This window comes from Epinephelus fuscoguttatus, linkage group LG1, assembly GCF_011397635.1.
Source record: "Epinephelus fuscoguttatus linkage group LG1, E.fuscoguttatus.final_Chr_v1".
Taxonomy (NCBI): domain Eukaryota; kingdom Metazoa; phylum Chordata; class Actinopteri; order Perciformes; family Serranidae; genus Epinephelus; species Epinephelus fuscoguttatus.
The window spans coordinates 16,054,355-16,076,743 of record NC_064752.1 but is presented as its reverse complement, the minus strand read 5'-3'; the positions used below and the strand labels follow the sequence as shown (position 1 = coordinate 16,076,743).

At 41.4% G+C, this 22,389-nt stretch overlaps 3 protein-coding genes across 10 annotated transcripts in view; 2 read left to right on the top strand and 1 right to left on the bottom strand.

Moving 5' to 3' along the window:
• Positions 1 to 6,651, top strand: part of LOC125879937 (ubiquitin carboxyl-terminal hydrolase 37-like) — a 59,901-nt gene extending 53,250 nt beyond the window's left edge. For 2 of the 8 annotated variants that reach the window (XM_049562767.1, XM_049562153.1), the window contains exons 9-17: positions 46 to 177; positions 294 to 417; positions 500 to 651; positions 803 to 902; positions 1,110 to 1,186; positions 1,863 to 1,971; positions 2,086 to 2,143; positions 2,631 to 2,786; positions 2,894 to 6,651. In XM_049562767.1, the coding sequence (XP_049418724.1) occupies positions 46 to 177; positions 294 to 417; positions 500 to 651; positions 803 to 902; positions 1,110 to 1,186; positions 1,863 to 1,971; positions 2,086 to 2,143; positions 2,631 to 2,786; positions 2,894 to 2,901 (916 nt within the window). In that variant the 3' untranslated portion in view covers positions 2,902 to 6,651. The remainder of the gene's footprint in view (positions 1 to 45; positions 178 to 293; positions 418 to 499; positions 652 to 802; positions 903 to 1,109; positions 1,187 to 1,862; positions 1,972 to 2,085; positions 2,144 to 2,630; positions 2,787 to 2,893) is intronic. The other 6 variants (XM_049562226.1, XM_049562310.1, XM_049562392.1 and 3 more) reach the window with 6 other exon arrangements.
• A 595-nt stretch (positions 6,652 to 7,246) lies between these two features.
• LOC125880538 (adenosine receptor A1-like) lies at positions 7,247 to 10,049 on the bottom strand. Its single transcript, XM_049563145.1, has 2 exons — positions 9,672 to 10,049; positions 7,247 to 9,382 (listed from the first exon to the last, which is right to left on the bottom strand). The coding sequence occupies exons 1-2, from the start codon at positions 9,998 to 10,000 to the stop codon at positions 8,728 to 8,730; spliced, it is 984 nt and encodes a 327-aa protein (XP_049419102.1). The 5' UTR covers positions 10,001 to 10,049; the 3' UTR covers positions 7,247 to 8,727.
• Positions 10,050 to 15,967: 5,918 nt separating this feature from the next.
• LOC125881843 (uncharacterized) lies at positions 15,968 to 20,303 on the top strand. The gene is made up of 6 exons (XM_049565265.1): positions 15,968 to 16,169; positions 16,364 to 16,512; positions 16,645 to 16,718; positions 17,120 to 17,224; positions 17,925 to 18,023; positions 19,827 to 20,303. Exons 1-6 carry the CDS (start codon positions 16,062 to 16,064, stop codon positions 20,006 to 20,008), a joined length of 717 nt encoding a protein of 238 aa, XP_049421222.1. The 5' UTR covers positions 15,968 to 16,061; the 3' UTR covers positions 20,009 to 20,303.
• Positions 20,304 to 22,389: the final 2,086 nt, after the last annotated feature.

Genomic DNA, 22,389 nt, shown 5'->3' with positions numbered 1-22,389 from the left:
AATTAATACTGACGTGTGTTTTGACTCGCTGTGTTTCTGTGTCAGATTTCCAAACATTGGGCAGACCTGCTATATGAACGCAAGCCTGCAGAGTATCCTTACATTAGAGGACTTCATTGGGGGCATCAGTCTCATGGAGCACGTGTGGAGCTCAGTACCTGAGGCTCATCTGATGAGGTACAGCAGCTACACACACACATTCACACTTACGTCATTCTCAAGTTTTTCCACAAACCTGAGAACCAAAATGAAACATGCAAAAATGTTTCTTTTTTTCGTCTCGCCTTCTGCAGAAGCTTGATGGATGTCAGGGACGTTCATTCGTCCATAGACACTCAAGTTAAAATCCCCTTCCTGCAGTTCTTTAAGGATGTGGTCTCTGCCCAGGCGCCTGACTTCTGGGACACTCTGCAAAAGGTGAGTCAGCTGACTTTACATTCTGTTGTTTCACCTCCTGACCGTCTGCGCTCTGTGTTTAAACTCTTCTCTGTGTATTCAGGACGCTCATGAGTTCCTGACTGCAGTCCTGGAACAGATGAGAGGTCTGGTCCCTCTGCTGCAGGAGACAGCAGCTGTCGTGGGCACACATTATACCTGCCCTGTAGAGGATCACCTGGTGATCACAATGGAGAACACCAGGACATGCAAGAGGTGAGACTACACAGTTCAGGGAGTCAATTTTCAATGGTGCCACCTTAATGATCTGGTCTTGAATAAGCTCTGCTCTTGTCCTGTTATGAAACAAAATTGTATTGTGACCACTGCAGCCAATATTAATGTGTATTGTCTCTTTAATGTACAGCTGTGGAGCACAGTCAGTGAGACAGGAGGAATTCACAAACCTGTCTCTAGACCTCCTCCCTGGAGGCTCTGTGGAGGAGATGCTCCAGGAGTACCTTAAGGTAAGATCCACAAATCCTCCTTCAGTCACATGATCACTGACTGATCTAAAACATCATGCAACAAACACTACACACACACACACAAACACACACACACACACACACACACACACACACACACACACACACACAGCCTCTGTCTGAGCATGTGGACGTGTTGTAGTTGTGTTCGTAACACACAGCCTGTTTCTCTGTGCTGCTCTGCAGGAGACGGAGGTGGAGTTCAGGTGTGACTGCGGAGGGAACACGTCGAGCTGCAGATCATCCTTCCTCACTCTGCCACAGTAAGTGACATCACATCTGACATAAAGGATCACCTGACCTGGGTGGTTCCCAAACTGGGGTCCACTGACCCTGAGGGACCCTTGAGAGTCAGTTGATCTCAGCGTCAGACACCGACGCACAGAGGCACCCTTTGTGGCAGTAAGACACCGGCAGCAGCAGTTTGTGACACTGCCTGCAACAACTGTAGTATAAAGGAAAGAAAGTCTGTGTAGGGCAGGCAGGAGAGGAGGCGAATGGGTCAAACAGACTCTGGACTTTCTTTGTTGCCTCAGCTTTAGTTCAAAGACCATTAAAGACCATTTAGTTTAAAGTTAGGCAAACTTTAGTTGCCTAAACCTGACATAGAAAGGAAGTAAACATAAAAATGAAGTCTTTTACCTACGTTGCAAGTTTATTTTGAGAGAGAACGTATGCATGTAACGAGCAGAAACTGCACATTTCCTGTGAAAACAGAAATGTATTTGAAAAGACACAATGCATGTAAGGAGCGTAGATGATCATGTCGTCCCTGAATATCCAAAGCTGACGCAGGGGGGTACCTAGGGTGTCATATTTTGAGGTGTAGGTCCACTGACAAAGCGTCAGTATCTGACGAGTTAGGATGAGAATGTGTTACTCCACTTTGTCTTTAGGCTCAACATTAATCCTTTCATATTTTCATACCTTTTCCCTCAGAGTGCTCATCCTGCAGCTGAAGAGGTTTCGCTACTCTCCCTTCTTTGAGCTTGAGAAGGTTGATGACCCTGTCAGGCTGACAAGGGACCTGCTGGTCTCCTCCACACAGGTAAAGAAAACACAAAAATCAGGCTCATGTGAAAGTAAACATGTGGACATTGTGTACTGTTGTTTTGTGTGTGTACGTGTGAAGCTAATTCTTATGAACTGTGTTCCTTCACAGGATGGAGGCTGCTACAGCTTGATCAGCGCCATCAGCCATTTTGGCTCCACAGAAATGGGTAAGAGAAGCACACACTGAAGGCTGAATGTGATCGTCTGTCGTCCTCTGTCATGTTGTAGATACAAACGTTTCAGGTCCTGATGGAATTAACCAATTATAATTATTCACTTTATTTATTCTGAGTAGCTTTTAGTGGAACTTTATCCTTTTCTGTGTGAAACTGATGGTTATTTTTTACTATTCTGATTGATAAATTTAGTTATTAGCACTCTCTGCTTTATTTGGAACTATTTTCTGCTACTTTTTATATTTTATGTAGAAAACCATAAAAGTTTTAAACATCATGTCATATTCAGAATCTTTTTGATACCACCAAGTTGTAACTAATGGTTTTATGAATGGTTAAGAAATAAATAATAATGCTTTATAGTTGAGTTATATGCCAAGCTGTTGTGATTCTGAAAATACCCCTTTGTCTGTTATCAGTTAACCTTCATAACCTCCACTATGTTTTAAGATATTAATCAAGATCTCTCTCTTCATAGGACACTACATCAGCGAAGGCATCCACCCAGACAACAATCCGGATGAACCAGATGATCATTGGCTCACCTACAATGATTCAATGGTCTTTGACACGTCCGGCAAGTTAGTCTGTGAGCAGCAGGAGAGGGGTGCTTACATCCTGTTCTACAAGAGAAGTAAGAGGACAACACCGTCACATCCTTAACTCAAGTCCTGAAGAAGAGAGAGATTTTTAAATGCACCAACATAGTGTTTATGTCAAGTGTGTTGTCTTCATTCTCAGTAGTGTAACCCAACTGACGACGTGATGTCAGACTAAGAGACCTGGACACAGTCAAGACGTGATGTCGGACTAAGGGATCTGGATACACCACAGGGAGACAGGATGACCATCATGGAGCCAGGAGACCCGCCGCGGGACAAGGAACGTAAGTGAGTTTCTAATCTTGTCTGTTTTCTTGGTGCAGTTGTTCAACGTGACGGTGGACAACTGATGACCAGGAAAGACGACTGGAGGATGAACGAAGAAGATGTCCCGTGGCCAGAAGCAGCTGACGATTCCCTTGCCCTTAGGAGGAGGGGCCCCCCCAGAGAGCCTGGTTCCTCCCAAGGTTTCTTCCTCTAGCAGGGAGTTTTTCCTTGCCACTGTCGCCTCACAGTCTCTGGACAGCAGGACAAACCCAACTCATCTCATCAGCATAGACACCACAGTTGTAGAGATGGTCCTGCATTGTGCCAGAGTATGGCTTGCTCTCTGGGGAGAACTACAAAAGAAAATCAAAGAAAATAAATACTATTGGACTTTATGATGTTGTTGGTTGTATTTTAATGTATTTTTCAGTGAGAGTTTTTATAGTTCCATAATACAGCGCCAATTCCAAAAAAGTTGGAACATTGTGTAAAATGTAAATAATAACAATCAAATCCTTTTTGACTTATATTCAAAATGAATAAAGTCCAAAGGCAAGATATTTAATGTTCAAAATGATCAACGTATTGGTTTTTGTAAAATACACACTTATTCTGATTTTGATGCCTGCAACACGTTCCAAAAAATTTGGGAGAGGGCAACAAAAGACCGGGGAAGTTGTTGAATGCTCAAAAAACACCTGTTGGAACATTCCACAGGTACCAGGGGGCATCTTTAAAAGGCTCAGGTGTTCACAAGCAAGGATGGTCACTTTTTGGGCAACCAGTTTGAGAACAACTATTCTCAATGCACAATTACAAAGAATTTAGGGATTTCACCATCAACAATCTATAATATCATCAAAAGATTCAGAGAATTCTCTGCATTTAAGGGTCACAGGTTCAGTCCAATACTCTGCACGCTGGAACAGAGAGCTGGTGAGTCACTGGCGTCCACTGAATGCCCACACACAGCAAACAGTTCAGAGGTGTGCAGCGGTACAGTTAGGAAGCAGACAGGAAGTGGCATCAGATGAGTAGAGGATTCGATATAAGGGGAACACACAAGGGAAGCCAACACATTTGTGAGGAGCCGACTGTAGGTAGGTCGTAACTATTGAGGAACCAGCGGTGATGATGAGTGGATTCTGTGGCGGACACACAAAGGCAGAATGTGCAGCCATGCTGTAAGGTAATCCACAGTGCAAGAAATCATAGGCAGCAGAACAGGTAAACTCACAACAGAGAGCTGACTGGCAGTCAGAGGCAGTGCCAGACATTGTAGACATCCGGGGCTTAAGCGTGGTCTAACTAGGGGGGTCCAGGGGCATGGTCCTCCGGGACCTACAACAGATTCAAGTTACTGTATACTCAACCTGCTGCCCCTTGCTGTGAATCATCTTCCTCCTCTTCCCTGACTTCCCCTGACTCATCTGTGGGTCAAAGTAAATGCAGTGCATTGTTTATAATATAGCCTACTGTAATATAATGTAATATAATATAATCGTACTCGTACTCGTACTCGTCGTCCTCCACTTATCCGGGTTCGGGTCGCGGGGGCAGCAGCCTCAGCAAAGAACCCCAGATCGACCAGTAAATCAAGAGCTTTGCTTTCTGGCTAAGCTCCCTCTTCACCACAATGGACCGGTTGAGCGCCTGCATCACTGTTGACGCCACCTCGATCCGCTTGTCAATCTCTTGCTCCATCCTACCCTCACTCGTGAACAAGATCCTGAGATGCTTAAATTCCTCCACCTGAGGCAGGACCTCCCCCCCGACCTGGAGTGGGCAATCCCCCCTTTTCCGGCTGAGGACCATGGCCTCAGACTTGGAGGTGCTGATTCTCATCCCAGCTGCTTCACACTCAGCTGCGAACCGTCCCAGCAAGAGCTGGAGGTCACTGTTCGATGGGGCTGGGAGGACCACATCATCCGCAAAAAGCAGGGATGAGATCCTCCCGTCACCGAACCTGACACCCTTCACCACACGGCTGTGCCTAGAAATTCTGTCCATGAAAGTTATGAACAGAACCAGTGACAAAGGGCAGTCCTGGCGGAGTCCAACTCTCACCAGGAACAGGTCCGACTTACTGCCGGCCACGCAAACCAGACTTGCAGTCCTTCGGTACAGGGACTGGATGGCCCCGAGCAAGGGGTTTACAACCCCATACTACCGGAGCACCCCCCACAGGATTATAATATAATAATATAATATAATATAATATAATATCTAATACCAAATATCAGCTTCAGTGGATAGATGGAAAACATTCTGCCCTCATTCAACCTGTAATTGTGCGTAATGGACTAGGTTGAATTATGGAAAATAATAATGTTGAAAGAAGCCTATTAAATCAACACAATGCAAACATATTGCTAACCAATGCATTGTTACTTCTTTGTTTGCATCTTTATGTTGGATGTGGTTGAGTGACAGAAAGAAAGGGGTCAAAGTTCAATCAGCTGTGGAACAGGGGCTTACAGAACGTGACGCAAGCCACTTGCTACGTTGCTAACGCTAACCTTCAGATGGTACAGGATGGAAACAGACAAACTTGTAATGAGAACGCAGCAAATGTAACTTTTCTATTGTACTTCAATAAAATCTTTGTTAACACAGCATGTCAACCACTGATATTTTATTTTCTTAAGTTACTCTTGGATTTCTAAAATCTTTGGTGGACATAGCATCAGGTAATGTCATGCTTTTGTAGATTATATATTATTATTTTGCAACATCAACACTATAAGACAAAGATGTGGATGCCAGAAAATGGATCATAATGGTGACTTCTCTGACATTATAACCAAAATTGGTATCATAATGTTGCTCGATGAGGTTTCAATTTCACGTCAAGAGATATTTCCTAAGTTCTTATGACAACTTATGAGTCATTCTATAATTAAAGGTACATTTCACATCAACCAAAAGGTGAAGAAATCACTGTACTTTTTTATAAACAGTGTTGTTGCCTCCACTAGAGCAAGCTCAAGAGGAGACTGTGAAATCCCGTTCAGACGCACTTCATTCTCTCAAACTGTCTTATCTGTCAGAGGTAGTAAAATCTGGAATAGCCTGCCAATCTCCATAAGAGATTGCTCCAGTTTTTCATCTTTAAAAAGCATTTAAAAGACTGGCTCAAGCACAACCACACCTGTAACCATTGTTAATGTATGTAGCACCTTTGTGATCATGCACATTAACATGGGCAAACTAGCACTTTAGTACAAATACTACACCGCTTTAAAATTATACTCCCTCTTTCCATTCCATCTCCAGCATCCTCATCATCCTCTAAGAATTAATGTACTGGTCTCTGCATTGTTGCAACCCCATTTTTCATATTCACCCCCAACAGATTTATCCTTAGTCTAATTTTATTTAACTGAAATCGTGGTAACTCAACTTTTTATATCAATAACTGAGCACTGCAGCACTTTACAATGTTACTCATACCCACATTCCTATAAACTATGACTATAATCATGAACAGGTTTTGCATTGCTTTGCCTGACTTTTTACCACACATCAAAGTCATGTTGCACTGTATTACACTGCACTAAATGTATTGGTCACACTTGTATTTTCTGTTTTGCACTAAATGTATTGTCCTTGTTTTGTATTACTGTCTGTTTTGATGCCGTTCTGTAGTGTTATATGGTTGTCCTTGATTACCTGTTTTTGTTTGATGGATTTTAATGACTTTGAGGTTTTTTAACACCATGCCGGAGGACCACAGTTGTGAATTACCCTTTGGCTAAAACTGACACATTTACAGAAATGTCCATTAATGTGTACTGTTCTCCTTCTAAATAAATAAATAAATAAATAAATAAACTAAAAATAGATGTGTCACTTTACTGTAGGACATAAAAAGGTTAACTAATAGACAGGTTATTGAGTAATGATTCTGTACTGATGAAGTAACTAGTTGAATAATCATTAAGTCGTGATTAAATCCTCTATGAAATTTGATCATGAGTTAATGAAGAACTGACCATTAACTAATAGTTCACCATTAGTTCATCATTAGTTCCTCATTAGTTCCTCAGTAACTACTCTAATTTTGTGTACCTTACTGTATAGTGTTACCCACATAACTAACCATGAGCTTTTTTTTTTATCTATCCAAATAAATCTCTGTGGTACCTTCAGAAGAGTTGCTTGAAAGTGTTTTAAAGAGTGGAACATTTTAATATTATAGGAAGTACATTCTGAGTCAGACAGGATGTTAATCATCTTCAGCATCCAATACAGAAATAGTACAGTAGACAGAGAGTATTTAACCCAGCTTAGACTGACAGCAGTGGAAACTGTGCATATGGCGGACAGGAAGTAAATATTCAGAAAATATATGTCCACAACAAAATGCAAAACTACTTGGAGCTGTACAGACAACAAACATTAACCCAGCCCGTTATCATTCTTAAGTCATCAAATACCGCCGCTTTGTCAGTGATTTTGATGTCAGACACCTGATGCCAATTGTAGTGATTGTAATATAAGGAGCAGGCACATGCAGAGATACACTCAAGGTGGTGCTCAAGCACATGCTCTTTTGCCCTCTGTCTTTTTGCAAGACACATTAGTTTACACAGTTTTTAAATTTGGCTCACTGCATCAATTCTCAATTAAAAAGTATGCTGTAAGCAAGCCTGGCGAAAAACCACACAGTCTCCCTTCAACTCTCTGTCAGACTGGGGTTCACAAACTGCCCAGCAAATTGCATTCCCACTTCCTTGTGTCATTTTAAACCAAAACTCAATTTGAATTAATGTTAAATACTTCCACATCGCATCTCTGATTATTAATTTAAACAAAATGACGTGCAGTTTGGGGCTGTGTTGGGTAAAGATTGCCAAGGAGTTGCACGTGTCTGTTCTCTGGGATTCTTTAACAACATTTAAAGCTTATTTAGAAGATACTTATAAGAACTAGTATGTGACTGTTTAAAAAAGAAAGGAGGACAAGAGAATGAGGAGAGAAGAACAAACTGAGAGGACAAGAGCAAAGGAAAGGATTGGAAAATAAAGAGAGGAGGGGAGGAGAGGAGAACAGCCTTACTGTTGCAACTGACGGAAGCCTACTTCCTAATTTGGAGGGTAGATGGTTGCTTCATTATTTTAATTATTCAGAGAACAATAATTTTCAATATTGTGTAAAGATTTGTTGATTGTGATGGTTATTTACTTTATGGACCACCAAAGTGTACACAGTGGGGCACTGTTTTCATTGTGGTTGCCTGTTATAAAGAAATGATAAATGTAGAAAGTGAATGTGTGTGTAGCAGTGGCTAGGTGTATATTGTATGGGTATTTAGACACCTCATATGTGGACTAGACAGACATCCCCCCAGCTTTTTGTGCATGGAAAATGGCAGTGCCTTTTTTCCACTTGAGCACTTGCCCTGCAAAATGTCTGTGCACGGCACTGCAGGAGAATACCTAACACACTGAATGTAGGGTGACTGACAAAGCAGCGATATGTGACAACTTGGCAAGAAAACGAGTTGGCTAACCACAAACCTATAAAAAGCACAGCATATCTGATAAAACAACCGATACAGAAACGAACATTTCCAAACTAAAACCATGCAACAGCTGAATAAAATACATTCATGTGAGTCAAGAGAAAATGTATCGGTCTTTGCGTTCAACAATAAGCCTGTTTTGTCATATAGTCATCAAGAACAAAGAAGGAAATCTTCATTCACTCATTTTTGGCCACACTGTTGATGTTACTGCTGAGATTGTTGTCTGTTGTCTGGCTTGTCTGAGAGACTTGATAATCTTCTCCACATGCAGTATACCGTCTCCACAGCTTCAGGTACGCTGTCTTGATCTTCTGTATTTTGAACCCATACACAACTGGGTTTACAGCCGAGTTAGCATGAGTGAGCAGGATCCCGACATAGAAAGCTGTTACTGGTACATTATTCGGCCCACTGAAGTAAGCAATGCAGTTCATAACGTGGAGAGGGATCCAGGACAGGGCAAACAGAGCCAAGACCAGAGACAGAGATCCTGCCAGCTGTTTCTCTTTCTTCAGGTAGTTCTGAGACTGGATTTGGGCACCGTTGCCTGGTTTGTCTCGAAGGTTTCCTCGGATGTTGCAGAAAATGTAGCCATACAATACAGTCATCACCAACAGAGGTGTCAGGGTGCAGAGGAAAAAACTGAAGTAAACCAGGTATGACATGGGGATCACATCTATAAACCTGCAGACAATAGTTGAGTTGACTGCCGCAGCCAAGGTTTCATGGTTGTACCATCCAAGCATTGGAGAAAAACTCATTGGCACTGCAAGAAGCCAGCATGCTGCTACGACAAGCCAAGAATGTCTCTGTGTTACAGTCCTTTTGTACCTAAAACAGAAAAGCACTAATGATTGGTATCATCGACAGTTATTCATGTATTTGTGTGTTCTGACCACAGTGACACAAAATTAATCATTCAAATAATAATTCAATAGTCAATCAAAGCCTTTTTGTAGTGATACGTACATAAAGCGGCTTTCATGATCCAAAACACCCCACAGAACCACATCTGCATTTAGTTTTAGCATAAAATAACACTGAATCCCTGACCCTGGTGGTGCTATTTGACTTTCCTGTGCACTCTGAACCGTTAAAGAAGATTTCTGAATAATCTTACCTGAGAGGGATAAACACCCTGAGGAATCGATCCACTGCAATAGCCGTGAGACACAAAACCGAGACCAGTGTCAACAGGATGACAACACAGCTGATGAAGAGACAACCATGGAATGAAGTCTTCACTCGTCCGTCCACCAACACAGCCAGCGGTATGGCCACACAGCCAACCATAAAGTCAGCCACAGCCAGGCAGATAATAAGGCAGAAGGTCGGTTGCTGAATGATCTTGCCGGTCCACAGTGCCAAAATGACCAACATATTTCCAAGACAGCAGCAAACAGCGATGAGCACCTCCAACAAGGTGTAGATCACTTCTCCCACATCCATCGTGCTGCCTATCTGCTTAATGTTTGATAGTCAAAACGGTGTGGCGAGTCTGAATGTGAGTCTCTGCCAGAATGTGCTGGGTTTTTGTGAAACCTTTGAGGCAGTCACCAGCCTTTTAGCACTCCTAATAATATATGTATCGAAAGAAAAAAATGAACCTCAGCTGCAGAGGTTTATATGAAACATCAACGCTACCTGGCCAAAACACAGGAAGCCACAAAACCACATCCTTAATGGAAGTATTGTTTGCTATACATGAATCCCCTGAAACAGAACCACTTTGTACTAAGTGTGGCTAGATTGGTGCAGCTGATGCTGATGCTCATGCAGCTCAGTTGGTGCATTGCAAATGCTGGTACACATTTTAGTGTGAAATTGTATTTCCGCTCACTTAAGCTACCGCGTGTCTCCAATACAATCTCTGTCACAGGGTCACACACAGACCTCTCCAAAATGACAAGACATAATTTGATAAATGGCACTTTCTGACAAGGTACTCTTTTTCAAAACACTTTGTAATGGCTCATAATTAAAAGTCATTATATTAGAATGTTTGGGCTCCAAGTTGCAAAATGATCTGAGGATAAATCCTACTGACTTTGTTGCTGTATGCACTTTCATGTAAAACATATTGAGTTTAGCTGTAATGAAACATGCTAGATAAGTAGAAATCATTTGCCCTGCTTTGGTGATCTCCTGACTTTTCCTTTAGCGCCACCAGCAGGTTAAACTTTTATCATCCAGCAATATGTCTCAACATCAACAAGATAGTGTGGCACTGAATTTTCCTCTCCTTTAGCACCACCCTGTGGTTCAGAATTAAACTGACAACTGTTGGATGGATTGCTACAGAGTTTGGTTCACACACTCATGTCCTCCTTCAAAATGAATTACAAATGATTAGCTTTTAATCTGGCACCATCATCAGGTCATAAAATGTCCAGTGCTTTGGTGTGTGACCAAATACCTGCAACATTAATAATGTTCCCATCAGCCTCAGCTGAACATCGTGTTCATAATGCTAATATTTGCCCAAGTCCAGCCTTACACAGCCACTATTATAGCTGTAGACTCCTACGATGTGTCATGAATACATACTACATACAAATGATTTACAGTGGTGTTGTAGTCAAGACCATCCTAATTGAGACCAAGACCAGAGAATATCGAGACCAAGACAAGACCATGACCTTGAGGGCTCGAGAACGAGTTGGCTAACCACAAACTTATAAAAAGCACAGCATATCTGATAAAACAACCAATACGGAAACGAACATTTCCAAACTAAAACCATGCGACAACTGAATAAAATACATTCATGTGAGTCAAGAGAAAACGTATCGGTCTTTGCATTCAACACTAAGCCTGTTTTGTCATATAGTCATCAAGAAGAAGGAAATCTTCATTCACTCATTTTTGGCCGCACTGTTGATGTTACTGCTGAGATTGTTGTCTGTTGTCTGGCTTGTCTGAGAGCCTTGCAAAGCCACTATTAAAGCTGTAGACTCCTACGATGTGTCATGAATACATACTACATACAAATGATTTACAGTGGTGTTGTAGTCAAGACCATCCTAGTCTCCATATACAGACTCTACATTCAGTGAATGTAGAGTCTGTAGGCAAACCCTGGAGATCTTGCCTCCAGAAGAAGAGCGGAAGACTCCTGGTTTCCGGTTGTAGGTTGTTTGTAGTCCGCGTGATGACCAATCATGTTTGAGCCGGCTGCAGTTGTCCGCGCAGTGAACTAACGAGGCCAAACATAACTGACGTCACTGCAAACTCTGAATCCATCGCAATGGTTCAGCATATTTACAAAGAGCATGGATACCAAGAGGCGAAGCTCCGTTGAATTTTTGCCAACAGCCACTAGGGGCGCTAACGCCATTTTAGACCCTTTCCTTAGTGTTTAGGGAATTCGAACAGCTCTTATCATGGCGGCTGCTAAAATACTTCCGGGTCATTTCACTCAGCTAGGAACCTTCCTCAGCAAAAAAGACTTTCCGACCGTAGCCTAAATATCAAAGAGCATGGATATCAAGAGGCAAAGCTCAATAGAACGCCCCATAGCAACAAATTCCCCCATGGTTTCATCCTACCACCGCCATTTTGGACTGTCAGCAGACTGCAGCAGACCCGCTTGCATACAAAAACACACAGACAAACTGAAGTATATCGCTATTAATTATGCTTACAATGCTACTCACCTTGTGATAGCTTGGTCACAGCTGCTTTTTCACGTTTTTGTAAAGCAAACTACAGACTTTAAAAAAAAACAAAACGAGGAAAAACGGCCAAGATGGCATCTCTACATATTATATCCACTTATGAGAAGATTAACTTAATTACTCCTTCAAAATCACCCCATAAGCCAATCTACCCCCCAGTAATAATAATAATAATAATAATAAAAAATCAATATTTTAACCAGAAACACATTAATGGCGACATCACATAGTCAGGAATAAAGATTTATTTACAGTTTGTACAGTAAGGGGACAGTAATAATAATAATAATAATAATAATAATAATAATATATAAGCTATTTTAATCTGATATATTTTAATGCTAAAGCAGTAATCAGTTCTGATATAAATGGTCCAAGAGGCCATATATAGGCCTATATATATATATATATATATATATATATATACACATATATATGCACATATATCTTCCAACCAAAACTGGAATATTAAATTGATATTAAAACACTTTAAAACGTACACCTCTGTCGGGATCCTTCGGGAAACGGTGGAAGGCCACGTGCGGAGTGTTTGGAGTGGTTGATAGTTGTTGCAGTTAATTGCACTACACTGTTTTCTTTTACTTTTTTTCTCCTCTCTCCTTGGCATCTTGCGTGCTGTCTGGGCGCAACAGTCCAAGCTCAACAGTCCAAAATGGCGTTAGCAACCCTAGTGGCTGTTAGCAGAAATTCAATGGAGCTTCGCCTCTTGGTATCCATGCTCTTTGGCCTTAGTATATATAAACGGAAGTCGGAAACGTAAATTCGCCTCCTCCGCCCAAATCAAACCGGAATGCCAAAAAATCAGGGGTCTGCCCCCAGATGCTGTATCGCCGCATGCCGGAAGTCAGACGCCAAATACAGCGGATGGCTTGCAAGAATGAGACCATCCTAACTAAGACCAAACCAGAGAATATCGAGACCAAGACAAGACCATGACCTTGAGGGCTTGACACCAAATCAAAACCAAGACCAAGGTGAGCCAGAACAGACCAGTGTGAGTCCCATGCTGTGTGACACCACCCCCAAAACACTCACAGAAAACAAATGAAGATTTCTCTACATTCACCTCTTTTATTGCCATACTGTATATATGTGTATGTGTACCATGAGAAATGTATTGATAAAATAATCAAAAGGCATTGCAGAGGTGAATGTTATTTATCGGAATTTTCCTTTGTTTTACATGAGCAAGCGAAAATACAAACAAAAACACTAAGGAGCTGAATCAATATAACCATCTTTCTTCAGTACTCCTTTTTTTGTAGCCCACAAGCAACTTAGTGAAATCCCCAGTGTTGTGGTCTTCATCAGTCTTGAAATATAATCCTGACTCCTCTTTGTTTAAGACTGAGATAAGACCGAGTTAAAATGCAGCTGATTCTGAGACATGGCTGAGATCTTTACGAAGTGGTCTTGAGACTTATCTCGAGTACTACAACACTGCCTCCAGATTCCCCAGATCCAAATCTGATTGAGCATCCATGGGACGTGCTGGTACTTCAAAGGTACCCCTAATCCACAGTGGGGCCTCCCTGGATCGGACTTGTCTCTGACATGTCAAGACATGGACACATGACCTCTGGAGGGTGTCCTGTGGTGTCTGGCTCTGGGGTGCTGGCTTCGGATCATTTGAGACCTGTCAGTTTTGAGGTGGGTAACAGGACATCCCAAGATGCTCAATCAGATTGGGGTGTGGGAGATTTGGAGGTCAGGTAGACATCTTGAGCTTTTTGTCACATTCCTCAGGCCATTCCTGAGCAGTTTTAGTCATGTGGCATGGCTCATTTTTCTGCTGGGGGGGCCACTACTATCAGGGAGTACCGTTACTGTGAGGTGGGGTTACTTAGCCCACAGCTGTGATTGGGTGGATGGAGGGCGTCAAGTGGCATCCACATAAATGCCATGACCAGAGGTCTCCCAGCAGAACAGTGCATTGTAACACAATGATCAGTGTTAGTCACTTCACCCACCACTGGTTTTAACATTTTGGCTGATTGGTGTATACTATATACTAATCATCTTTTTCGGGCTCCAATTTCCAAAAACAATCGGCCACACAAGAGGTGTGATAAAAAAATATGACATCCACACGAAACCGCAAAATCCACTACCAAGTGATGTAATACACATGCCAAAGCAGTAGGTTATGTAACTTCTAACGCTAACCAATCAGAAGTCAGAGTCAATGCCGGAATAAGGAAGTGCGGAAATAAAAACAACCCAATCCACAAAAACAGTGCAACCTAATTCAACACCAGAGACGCCTGAATGACCAACTATACTACCACGAAAGCAACAACGGGCCTGCCAACGGAGGTCCGACCCGGCCGGATCCAGAACCTCCTTTGGCAGGCCCGTCGCTGCTTTCATGGTAGTGTGGTTGGGGTAGCTAGCAACAGGAGCAGCCTCCTTCGTTGGTCGTTAGGTTGAGCAGCTGGATATGCCATCCAAAGAGAGCAGATAGCACGCTCACAAATAAAGTTAGCACCAGCATGTTTGTTTGCTCTGCCATTTTATTTACCGTCGCTCTGACGTCAAACAATGGAGACAGGTAATAAAATACTGCGGTTATCCTATTTACACGCAACCGCTAGCACCGGAGTCTTCCAAAAACTTCACCCTGGACTCCGGTTTCAAAGAGGCATGGTTTCGGGGGCCCAAAAGTGCGGTTGCGTGTGGCCAAACAGCCAAATTGCATAGAATAATACACGGTTGGAGAAGTACACGAGTCTGTGTGGACTAGGCCTTAGTCTTCTGTTACTGTTACTATTAATGCTAAAATTTCAATCAGCAGAGACAGAAGAATTAAGTGAAGATAATATTTAATGCAGAATATGAATGTACAGATCAACAGATGATTTGTGCTGATTAAGATTTAACAGAAGTCTTGGACACCAGAGGGAGGTATTTTGTGATTGAGGGACATCTGAGCGGCAGCAGGATAAATCCCCCCATGGAGTCCGGAAACTGGAGGTGGTGGTGGCTGCCGACTCTGAGGCTGATGGCTGATGAGTCATATGAGGCTGATGTATCCGTGAAGACTGGATGGTGATGGGGAGGTGGACGGCACCGATGACTCAATTGACCTACCCAGACAATGACAACTAGAGATAGTGAGTAAGTGTTCGTGTGAGGGGTGAATGGCAGGGTGACAAAGAAACTTAAAGCCTGAGCATGAATAGTAATGTCTTCCTGACTGAACTCTCGCTAGAGCTTCATATGTGCAGCAGTGCACGTTAATCGAACTGCTACTTTTGAATGCGACAGACGGTTAAACTTCCCAAATAGACACCAAACCTTTTTAATAAAATTTCTTGCTTTGTTTTCTTATGCTGTGAGCAGCTCCTCCATTTCCTTTGTGCACTGCATTGCGGGTGAGTAGTGTGCACCAACAGCACACTCAAAAATTGACTTCATTAAGCCTCCTTTCCAGGGTAAACAGGCTGCCAACTCAAAACCTCTGTGTGAAGTATAGATTTCGGGGAAGCTGACTGAAGTTTGACTGAATTTGGAAGAATTGATCCTGAAAGTGTTGTTGCACACAACATGCAGTCATAAAACTGCAAAACAGACAGGAAACATAACCTCAGCAGACCCCTGCCCCTCTTTTCTCTAGTTTGGGTATTGCAACATTTGCACATCAGTTTGTTTGATAAGTAAACACAAAGACTGACTGGAAATGCTTTCATTCGGGTTCAACATTCAGTTCAGATGCCGTTGCTCAGCAGGGGTGGGGAGAAAGGCTCAAAAACAATTGGTCAGAGATGTGGATATAAGACCTACCTGAGACAGACGAAGAGGCATCAGAGAAGATGAAGACTCTGTGTGTTGCTGTTGTTTTGCTGAGTCTCACCTCGGTGGGCCAGCCTGCGACGCTGGCCTGTGAGAAGCTGCTGAAGCCAGACGACCGTTCTCCAGATGTAAGTGTCCCTCCACATTTCTAACTAACTTTGTGTTTTTGTGACAACATCATCAAACAAAACTTAACTTATTGAATTCATTGTGCATTTGTTTCTTTGTCTTGAAATGTGTTGTGGGATAAATGATTCACATAAAAGGTTTCAGATTATTACCAAATATTAACAAAATCAGACTCCCTTCATTGTTTCTTCAGTTGACTGGGAGGTGGTACTTCATAGCCGTGTCCATGGACTCCTGTATGGTAACAACATTACTGAATGCAGTTTTGTGGCCAAGTCTTGCAGTAGACATCACCTCTAAGGACACGCCCAAAGTCTTTGACGCCAAGTTTTCAGTTAAGATGTGAGCAATCTTTTGTCTTGTAACGGTTGTTAATTTGTTGCCATGAAGCTTTAAAGGTAAAATGCATCACACGTCACCATGTCCTGCACAGTTGTTCTTTCAGCTGTTAAATCTTTAATAAATCCTTTGCAGGTATGGATACTGTGAGAGTGAATCAGACCAGTTTTGGTATGACAACCACACCCTGTTAGATATCGACAGCAACAGTAAGAGTTTTGTTTAATGTGTGCACTGGTGCTTCTTCTGATCACGATTTTAAACTTTTACACCACAGACTATTGACTCATTCTGTGTTATTACCATTGAAAACAAAGTATTTGGAGTTCTATATAATATTAGTAATAATATTAATAACAGAAAATATAAGGAAAGATGGAAAATAGACAACAAAAGAAATTATAAATGGTATATAATCTCATTTAAGCACTATCGTAGGCCTTGAAATTATGTGTAGGACAGTGAAATGTTTTTTGGGTTATTTTTCTGTCTTGTTATATTCTTTAACATAATTTCTTTACTGTTTTAATGATGATATTTGTATTGTTAACATTTTTATACAGATACTGTTTAAATGTCATTGTGAAATTGTGCTATTACAATCCAACAGATCTTCCAACCGGTAAACCAGATGGGCTGGTGCAGACCAGCTGTCCTGACTGCATCGTTATAAAGACGGAGGACGTCCAGATCCTGAGTACTTTCTTGCTTTTAAGTAAGAGACTGTTCTTTACTTATCAGAGGAAGGGGTGGCTGGGGTGTTACTTCTTCTTTGTTATTTTTTTCTTCATTAATTTTGACCCTTCCCAAAGCTACAATTTTTTTTTCCTTTAGCCTCCTTAAGTGACTGGGAGAAAATGCATGACCCTCCCTCCACCATAGATTAGGGTTTTTTTTTTTGTTGTTTTTTTTTAAATATACCCTTTAATATTTTAAAGTTAAAAGTTTGGGATGAAATCCTGGAGTTGAGAAAAGCTTTGGTTTTTCACTGTTGTCGTGCATGCTGCTGGTTAGTTCATGCAAATGGTTTATTTTTGGCTCAAATTTTAAATAAGTGATTTTGATGAAACATCACTATTTTAGCTCAGATATATGTTTTTTTTGTGTTCATTGCACATGATGTGGCCAAAGACTGTCTGAAATTTTAAAATACAATGATAATCTCCAGTTTTACAGTTTCTGGCTATGATGAATGCTCTAATTTTAGTGAATTTTCAGGAAAACAGACAAGTTTTCTTTAAAAATCTGCAGTGAAATAAATACAAAATACAACCATTAAAATTTGTATGCCCCTCCCCAAAGCCAAAATAAATACATAAGTCCCTCTCTAGTGCTTAAAACACTCCCCCCTTTTTGCACCCCCGACAGAATGTAATCACAAGGCTTGCATCTCTGATGTGTCTCCTCTTTCACAGGTAGGAGAAAGACTGTCACTACTGATGAGCTGAAGGAGTTTGAGGCACAGGTCAAGTGTATGGGCTGGTCCAAACCGCAGGTCTTAAACACAGATCACGGTGAGACTTGAGATGTCTTTGTAGTCAATATATGAAAACAAAGGGAGTGCAGTGGCATTATACCATGATAGTGATACCAGCTATTTTATTCTCTGCCATTTATATATAGTGTGCAATGCACAGCATTGTAACACTTATTGTGGGGTTGCCATCAAAGGGGAACACCGTCTACATTTAGAACTCCAGTGTGTTATTTTCAGGAGAGTTTGATCAATAGTTGTGAACATGAGCTACTGTCTCTCAAAGGAACCAGAAACCAGAGGAGTCTCAAACTTGTGATGTCATAGAGCAGCGGTTCTGCAAATGGCGCTTGGCAGCATCAGGGGGAAACACGGTGGGACGCAAGCGAAAGTTAAAGCCACAGTGTGTAGGAATTTCTCCCATCTAACGTTCAAATCATATATTCCATTCAAACGGATAGCGTGTTTCAAACGCGTATTGCAACAACGGTAGCTGCTGTGTACCAAAAAGCTGCCATCCAATACTTCATGGAATATTCATTCAGGCTCCTACACAGACACACGCGACGCAAGTTGACAAACCCCCTCCTCACCATGCTGGCTGTGTTTACAACGTAGGACTGTTGGGGCGGGTGTAAATCGAAACAAAGCAATCACGTCTTGCCGTTTGACAACTGACAAGTGGCTCAACCTCACACACCTCATCCCTCTCCTGGCATCACTGTGCCGCTGACAGCTGTTAGCCGCTTTTAGCAGCCGCTACTACCCCGGCACTACTGCAGCATAACAAAGTCCCACTCTTTGAGCCACCAAGAAAGCGCAAAAGGGAATCAAAAAGGCAACGTGACCGGTGAATTCAAAAAACGAGGGTCAACATCGGGGCAGCCTTTCCCAGGTGGAGAGAGCTGCTGAAGGAGAAAGGTAATGCAATCACAGGCCAGCACCGCTGTTAGCTGTTAGCTGCTGTTAGCCGCTGATAGCTGTTAATGGCGCTGCTAACAGCGGCTAACAGCTAACAGCGGCTAACAGCGACAAGTGGCTCCTTTTACGAGTATAAGTCAGATTATTGGTGGAGGTAATAATACACCAATGATGACATATTTCTGAATGCAGACATAGATTTTTGCCAATAGACAATTGAAAATGTTACACAATGTCCCTTTAAGGCAACAAAAGTCTGAGTAGGGCAGGTGGGAGGGGTGGTGGATGGGTCCACCAAACACCAACTTTCACCTTGGACAGCGGTGTTCGCATCCCATAGTATTATAAAGCCAAACCCTGTTCTTTTTTCCTAAACACCACCACGTGCGTCAGTTGTTGTGTTTTACCAACATAGTGCGTTTATTTTGCAACTGACACTGCATCCCAAAACGTCAACAACCAACGCACCCAGGGTACCTTGTACGTCGTATGTGGATGTGGAAAGTCCACGACCAAACATCGAAATGTGACGAGGTTGGATTGAGAGTGTGTTGTGTACACACAAATGAGCTTTATTGTATTGTTCTTAGTTCTGAAAATAAACCCAGATACTCTGAACATTCCCCTGGATGCTCTCAGTGTCACCTGGGACAACTTTCTCGATTTATTGTCAGTGGAGCAGTTCCAGAGTTTACTTGATGACATCACATGTTTAGTTTTAGCACTATAGTTTTTGGATTTGGGAGAGAGTTGTTCATGTTCACACATTTTTGGATATCTTAGCAATCAATAACATGATTGAACTTTATGGGCATAGTTCCCCTTTAGTTGTCACATACATCAGAGAATTCGATATAAAATGATGTTATTTACACTGTCAGTGCTGTTATTGCTCTAATGTTCTTCTTTGCTCCCCACACAGAGTACCAAAACTGCCTGTCACTTGAGACTGCTGAAGATGATTCTTCAAGATTATCAAACATGATTTATGAAAGACTGAAAACCACGTACACCGAGCCCCTCCAGTGTCTTGCCGAAACCCTTATGTATTACCCCAAAACTGCCTATGAGTGGGCTCAAGAAAGTTGGGCCTCTCTTTGGTAAATGTGCTGGTGCACAGCTATGATAAAAATTCACTCACACGATCATGTTTTTGTGAAATGGTGCAACCCTGCTCAAGATGTTGACTTGCTTGGTGGGGAACTGATTACTGGTTGATTTACTGTTTTAAAAGATGAAGACTCTCTAACCCAATAAGACCCCCTTTGTCTACACTCAGGTTTTAAGTGGTGATCTGTAGTGCTTTTCAACAACATGTTCCCTCTTTCAGACAGTTCAGTCACCATTAATAATGACTGATTTTTTCTCATCAAAAAAATAAATGATTAGTGAAATATAACAGACTTTTGCAATGTGGACTGACTTGTTTAGAGAGACATTGATTTTGGAGCAAAGTCGAATGTGGAGCAACAGGTATTATGCCCCTCCTGAGTCAGCATTTAAACTGTTTACTGCTGCAGCATTGCAGCAACTCAGTCATTAAGTCTTTCCAGGTTTAGTAAAAAGACTAATGTTTTGCTGATTCACATTATATGTGATGTGTCCATATTTTTACCCATTAATGTGGTGATTTGCATTTGTGCTAAATGGTTTTGGATTTGTGTTTTAATATGTGTTTCATGATTAATCAAAGCTGAAGCTAACGCAGGGGTCATGTAAAGCAACCACATAAACAACATCTGTGGCATGTGTTGGAGGGATTGTTCAATGCGTGGCAGAGCGCTCGTGTCATTTTACTATCATTATTAATCCAAAACTGATTGGTTAGCAGATCTAGACTTCTTAAACTGGTGTAATCCATAATATTAATAATGTCTGCACACTAATTAGCTGTTCATTATTTATTTATTACTTTTATAATGAGTTCCATTTTGTTCTTTGCAGCAATGTTTGTTGGATTTATTTACAATGACAATAAAAGGAATTTAGTTTAATTTAATTTAATTTAATTTAATTTAATTCAATTCATAGTTTAATGGTGTTTATTATGTCTTTAGTTTATGATAATTACTATAGTTGTTCTTTTAACATGTCTGACATAAAAGAAAGAACAAAAAAGAACAATTAAAGTCATTATCAATTTAATTCAATTTAATTCAATTCAATTCAATTCAGTTCAATCCTAAAATGTACAGGAAAGCAGTAAGAAGACTGGACTAACTGCAGATGATGTAGTGATGCCAATAGCCGAGAGGTAATATAAGCATGGATAACTCTCAAGATCTTGTGGTGGCAGATAGGCCTTTACCTTGGCTAAAACTCTTAACTGGAAAAAGTTAGTTTTGACAACTGAACTAATTTGTTTACCAAATTTAAAAGAGCTGTCAAAAATCACACCAATTTTTAACAAATGGTCAACTGTGAAAAACTAAAGGGCCAAGAAAACAAGCAGAGTCAACCAATAGGTTTGGTTGTCCAAATATAACAATCTCTGTCTCACAGCACAAACACCGCCTTCATATCACCCTTGAATTGGATTGACACCCCTATGACACAACAAAAAATGATTGTGATAAGATTTGTGGTACTGGGTTGTATTAGATTTAGCTAAATAGCTACAAAATTAATTTAAATCCCTGTGTGTTCACGGTTCCCCTGCCTTATATGAAATATGGTCTTATAATGCGTGTTGATCCATAATGAAAACAATGTTACAGAGGTACACAGTGAAATATCTTTTTAATATCTGGATCTACTGTGTGATCTTGCATCACTGTCAAAATGACAGTGTTCAGCAAAATCCAAAATCCAGACCAAGCTAATAAATAAGCATTATTCTTCTTATTCTGAATCACAAGTGGGTCCATAGCCAAAAAAAAGGAAACACAAGACATAGGAAATATAAACTGCAATTGAAAACAAGGCCGTTCATATTTAAGCTATCTTCCCACTGTTTTCTGAGCCTGGGTGAGTACCAAAAGCAGCTCATCCTCGGGCTGGTTAAAGCCTCTATTATGCTGTTCTCTGACTCATCCAAGCGACACATAACATTGTACATTAGATGTCCTAGAAATGGCTCACATGTAGGAGCACCAGAGGACACAGACAGTTGACTGGCACTATGCCATCTGGGAACCTGAAGCAGCAACCTCATCCTATCACTGTAAGCCACCGTTAGCTACTGCATACTGCTTTTCCTGTACGCTATAAACGACTGTCATGTAGGTTAACAGTGAAATACTGGCAGCAGGGTTGCCAGTATTTCACTGTTAGTTTCACAGTTCTCCTACTGTTAAACAGTTCACAAGCCTGGTTATCATCAAGCATCCTGATGGCATCGTAAACATCACGTGACCTGACTTTGTCATTAGAAAGATGCACATTTTCAGCCACGACTACACCGCTTTTAGCACAGTTGAATGAATTAATGCTCACGCCACAGCTCAGCTATTCTGTCTGGACCACATGGGCGATCAGTGTTGGAA